Source organism: Entelurus aequoreus, linkage group LG03, assembly GCF_033978785.1.
Source record: "Entelurus aequoreus isolate RoL-2023_Sb linkage group LG03, RoL_Eaeq_v1.1, whole genome shotgun sequence".
NCBI lineage: Eukaryota > Metazoa > Chordata > Actinopteri > Syngnathiformes > Syngnathidae > Entelurus > Entelurus aequoreus.
This window is the reverse complement of record NC_084733.1, coordinates 16,676,624-16,682,299: the sequence shown is the minus strand read 5'-3', so window position 1 is coordinate 16,682,299 and position 5,676 is coordinate 16,676,624. Positions and strand designations below refer to the sequence as shown.

Genomic DNA, 5,676 nt, shown 5'->3' with positions numbered 1-5,676 from the left:
ATATTTTGTGTTTTTTCCATAAAAAAAAAAGGGTTTTCTTTGACAAAAAGGGCATACAACTTAAATTAAAAAAAAAAAAAAACGTTATATTGACAGATATACCTAATGTTGATCTAGATATTTAAACTTTGAATAATAATAATAATAATAAATAATGACATTTTTTTTATTTTTTTGAACCTAAACCTTTTGGAGTCCCCGGTATCAAGCTTGAGTGGAGGCCTAAATGTATATTTTTTATACATATATTGTATTGGTTTTTAAAATAAAAAACATCAAAATGACCCCCGCTTGCTTTGATTTTTCAGTGTGCGGCCCTCAGTGGACACCCCTGGTCTAAGTCTAAGTCAATATCAATAGGTGGCGGTAACGCGCACCACCAGGTTGTTTGCCAACCCTCATTAGAAAAGAGAAGAACAAGAAGAATACTGTCTTTCCACTGGAGTGGTCTGTGTAAACGTGATTCACACTACGTATCAATAGGTGGCGGTAACACGCACGACCAGGTTGTTTGCCAACCGTCATTGAAAAAGAGAAGAAGAAGAAAAATACTGCCTTTCCACTGGAGTGGTCCGTGTAAGCGGCTATCGCTGAAGTGTAGGGCACGTTGTCTGTAACCGGAAAACAGAGTTAAAGGTACACAATTCCACAAGTGTATGTGCTAAAAACTCTCGAAAATGTCATTTTAAAGTACTAAAGCAAACAGTTGTTGGCGACGCGGAGGGACGGAATGGATACTCAGGAGTGACTCCTGTTAGCCGCCTGCTAACGTTGGCATGTCGCGTTTGAATGAAGCTAGCTAAGCAGCACAGTCTTGTGGAGCTCAAACTACCTTTATTTGACTTAAAAAACTATCACGGTTTGTCAGGATGGTGTTGTTGTATGTGAAAACTAAAGCTGACGCAACTCTGTGCAGATGCCGCCGAAGAAGGGCGAAGCCCCAAAGCAGCCACAGTTGATTGGACGATTTGGAACATCGCTTAAAATTGGAATTGTGGGGTTGCCAAATGTTGGGTGAGTGCATTTACATCATCTGTGAGGTTGCCATGTGTGTATATACGATTTAAACGTTAGGTAAGAAATTTGGGATTGATAAATGTTGGGTACACTGCAAAAAGTCAGTGTTCAAAAACAAGAAAAAAAAATACAAAAAGTTAGGGGCATTTTATTTGAACTAAGCAAAATTATCTGACAATAGAAAAGAAATGTTGGCTTGTCAATACTTTCCAAAACAAGTAAAATTAAAGCTGCAAGCAGCATTGGTCGGGTCCGCCTTCTGGCAGGTGCTAGTCCTAGGTGTCCAATACTTTTGTCCAGTGGTAGTCCTGAGTGAGACCTACATAGAGGTTTTTGTTTCGTGTCTCTACGATATTGGTACTGGGAGTTAGAGGAAGTTGTGTCTGAGTTCACATTGTCATTATAGGCTATTGTGTGTATTGAGGCCAAAGAAGGTCTAATCGCAGTTTCGTTGTCATTTTTGGCACCGTAGCAACTTTAGTGCTGCGGGTCTTTGAAGGCTCGTAAAATCAAAACGGTAGCACTAATCTCAACGCCGTCGTCAACTTTTAATCAGAAGGGTTCAATCTCTCTCCTGTAGCAGTTTGAAGCCAAAACGACAAACGCGCTCAGAGGAGATAATGTTTGATGTTTGGTGACCGTTTGGTACAAAAATGTTGTTTTGAAATGGAGATAACAAACTTCCTGTTGATTTTTGCTGAAGGGTGTCAATGTATGAAATGTAGGTCTAAATGAGACCTACGTAGAAGTATTTGTTTCATGTCGATACGACGTTCCTACCGGAAGTTATAAGCAGTTTTGTCTGAGTTTTCCTCTAAAAAGCATTTTTTTCTCTGTTTTATTAAAAAATTGCTCTAGAGCACAATTTTGAGTTTCGGGGTTCGGTTTTTTTTTGAGATCGCAATTTCTACCAGTCCCAATGTGTGTGCGAAGTTTGGTGAGTTTTGAAGTATTTTAAGGGGGTCAAATTAGAGGTCAAAGATGTAAAAAACAGTGTTTTTAGTACATTTTTGTCAAAAAAGGTAAATTGCCAATTTCCTGTTGATTTTCGCCCGAGAATGTGTCATTATGAGTTGTAGGTCTAGAGCAGACCTACATACAGGTTTTTGTTTCATGTCTCTACGACCTTCCTAGTGGGAGTTAGAGGCAGTCTGTTTTTTTTTTTTCCTAGGGGGCGCTAGAGCTCAATTTTGTGTTTTGGGGTTAGGTTTTTATATTAAAGTCTGCTGGCACACTTTTTGGATGTGTGTAAAAAATTTGGTGAGTTTTGAAGTATGTTAAGGGGGTCTAAGTAGTGCGCAAAGCTGCGGAATAATAATAATAATTAAAGCTGCAAGCAGCATTGGTCGGGTCCGCCTTCTGGCAGGTGCTAGTCCTAGGTGTCCAATACTTTTGTCCAGTGGTAGTCCTGAGTGAGACCTACATAGAGGTTTTTGTTTCGTGTCTCTACGATATTGGTACTGGGAGTTAGAGGAAGTTGTGTCTGTGTTTTTTTCCTAGGTGCTGCGGCACAGTGGTTGTTTTCTTTGAAGGTGCGTAAAATCACAGCAGCGGATCCATTTCACATTGTCATTATAGGCTATTGTGTGTATTGAGGCCAAAGAAGGTCTAATCGCAGTTTCGTTGTCATTTTTGGCACCGTAGCAGCATCAGTGCTGCGGGTCTTTGAAGGCTCGTAAAATCAAAACGGTAGCACTAATCTCAACGCCGTCGTCAACTTTTAATCAGAAGGGTTCAATCTCTCTCCTGTAGCAGTTTGAAGCCGAAACGACAAACGCGCTCAGAGGAGATAATGTTTGATGTTTGGTGACCGTTTGGTACAAAAATGTTGTTTTGAAATGGAGATAACAAACTTCCTGTTGATTTTTGCTGAAGGGTGTCAATGTATGAAACGTAGGTCTAAATGAGACCTACATAGAGGTATTTTTTTCATGTCTCTACGACGTTCTTACCGGAAGTTACAAGCAGTTTTGTCAGAGTTTTCCTCTTAGGAGCAGTTTTTTGTCAGTTTTTTCCAAAAATTATGTAGAGCACAATTTTGAGTTTTGGGATTCGGTTTTTTTTTTAGATCACAGTTTCCACCAGTGCCGATGTGTGTGAGAAGTTTGGTGAGTTTTGAAGTATTTTAAGGGGGTCAAATTAGAGGTCAAAAATCAAAAATGAGTGTTTTTAGTCATTTTTTGTCTTGAAGGGGAAATAGCCAACTTCCTGTTGGTTTTCGCCCGAAGAAGTGAAATTATGAATTGTAGGTCTAACTGAGACCTACATACAGGTTTTTGTTTCATGTCTCTACGACCTTCCTAGTGGGAGTTAGAGGCATTTTTCTTCCTAGGGGGCGCTAGAGAGCAATGTTGATTTTTGGTATTTTTTTTTACCACTAAAGTGTGCTGTACCCGGGGTTTAATGTGTATGTCAAATTTGGTGAGTTTTGAAGCATGTTAAGGGGGGCTAAGTAGTGCGCGACGGTGCGGAAGAAAGAATAATAATAATAAAACCTTACAATTTCAATAGGGTCCTTTCGTCCCATTGCAAAAGGACTCCCTTTGGGATTCCTTTTGAAAAGGTCCTGTGCGGACCCTAATAATAAAGAATAATAATAAAACCTTACAATTTCAATAGGGTCCTTTCGTCCCATTGCAAAAGGACTCCCTTTGGGATTCCTTTTGAAAAGGTCCTGTGCGGACCCTAACTAGAAATACAATAGGGTCTTCTGTCCCAAAGGGACTCGTCCCTAATTAAAGCTGCAAGCAGCGATGGACGGGACCGACTTTGAGGGCTCATAAAATCCAAACCGAAGCAGTAATTAAAACTCTTTCATCAACTTTTAATCAGAAGGGTTCAATCTCTCTCCTGTGCTAATTTGAAGCCGACACGACAAACGCGCTCAGAGGAGATAATGTTTGAAAAAAGGTGACTGTTTTTACACATTTGTTTTGAAGGGGGAATTGCAAAGTTCCTGTTGATTTTTGCTGGGGGTGGTCAGTGTATGAAATATAGGTCTAAGTGAGACCTACATAGGGGTTTTTGTTTCACGTCTCTACGACATTCCTACTGGGAGTTACAGGCAGTTTTGTCTGTGTTTTCTTCCTAGGGGGCGCTATAGTGCAATTTTGAGTTTTGGGGTTTGGTGTTTTGATTAGATGGCAATTTTCGCCAGTCCTGATGTGTGTGTCCAATTTGGTGAGTTTTGAAGCATGTTAAGGGGGTCAAATTACAGCTCAAAGAGGCGACGGTATAATAATAATAAAACGCTAGAAATACAATAGGGTACTCTGTCCCAAAGGGACTCTGTCCCTAATTAGCTAAGCTCAATGAACCCAAAAATACCTTTAAAAAAGTATTTTCTCACTAATAACAAGTGCACTTTTCTTGGTAGAAAAAAAAGTGACCTTTTTGCTCAATATGTTGGAAAGTATTCTTAAATTAAGTAAATGCTAGTGCCATGATCTTGACATAAAGATATGCGCTTGGCATTACATTTCTTGAAACCAGCAAACTTACACTAAAAACTGATTTATTGTTCTTAATGGAAAGGCAACCGCTTGTTACTCTCGGGGTCTCCTAGCCGCTCAGGCAAATCATATTGTCTAAAAAGGCATTTTTCCATCGATAACATGACATCATCGCGTCAAGTGCGTGCTCTTTCAGTCAATTAGTGCGCATATATATACAGCCCGGCCCCCGGCCAAAAATTTTTAAATTGTAGTTTTGAAGAATTTATCTGAATGTGCATGAACTATTTCTGTTCAAAATTGTTTTCAAAATGTTAAATGTTTAAATATTAACTGTCAGTTTGCTATACTGTGCCAACTGTACTACTTTATGAGTATGTGTTTTCTATTGTTTCATTGATAATAAAACAGCAAAGTCCATTTGACTACGCTCCATCCAGACCCATACCTCCCGCCACCTGAACAGTTTTTTCCCCTCGGCCATCAGGCAAATGAACAATAACTCCTAACAGCAGCTCCTTGAATTCCTTGAATTCCTTCTAAGTCTATCTGATAGCTCAGTTACAGCTCTTTTTATTACCAAATATGTGTTATATGTTTTTATGTCGCACGTTTGCACCAAGAGAAATTCCTAGTTTGTGAACCCGTTCTCAAACAATGGCAATAAAACTATTCTGATTCTGATTCTAATCTGTTTTAATTATGAGACACAATTGTGTCAAGGTCATGATTTTTTATTTCATGCTTGAAATAAGAAATTCTTACTTTGAAAAAGCAGTTTTATACTTGTGAGTGTTGATGACACAGCTTTGCAACAGTTAATATTCTAGTTTCAAGCATGTTTTACTCAATATAGGTCATCAAATCTCAGCAACAACCTGTAATATCTTACTGAGATCATTTAGGACCAAAACACTTAAAACAAGTAAAACGCTCTAACATAAAATCTGCTTAGTGAGAAGAAGTATCTTATCAGACAGAAAATAAGCAAATCTCACCCTTATTTGAGATATTCAATCTTAGATTTCAGTTTTTGCAGTGTAGGTGGTACACACAGGTTATCTCTGAGGTTGCCGATCATCTGATATTTATTATTACACATTTTTGTGTGTTGCAGGAAATCCACCTTTTTCAACGTGTTGACCAAAAGTCAAGCGGCAGCGGAGAACTTCCCCTTCTGCACCATCGACCCCAATGAGAGCCGAGT

The 5,676-nt window shown here is 39.0% G+C and overlaps 1 protein-coding gene across 1 annotated transcript in view; it reads left to right on the top strand.

Moving 5' to 3' along the window:
• Positions 1-460: 460 nt before the first annotated feature.
• Positions 461-5,676, top strand: part of ola1 (Obg-like ATPase 1) — an 18,912-nt gene continuing 13,696 nt past the window's right edge. The window contains exons 1-3 of the mRNA XM_062041369.1: positions 461-636; positions 917-1,014; positions 5,587-5,676. The exon at positions 5,587-5,676 is cut by the window's right edge and continues 54 nt beyond it. Of these exons, the coding sequence (XP_061897353.1) occupies positions 917-1,014; positions 5,587-5,676 (188 nt within the window). The 5' untranslated portion in view covers positions 461-636. The remainder of the gene's footprint in view (positions 637-916; positions 1,015-5,586) is intronic.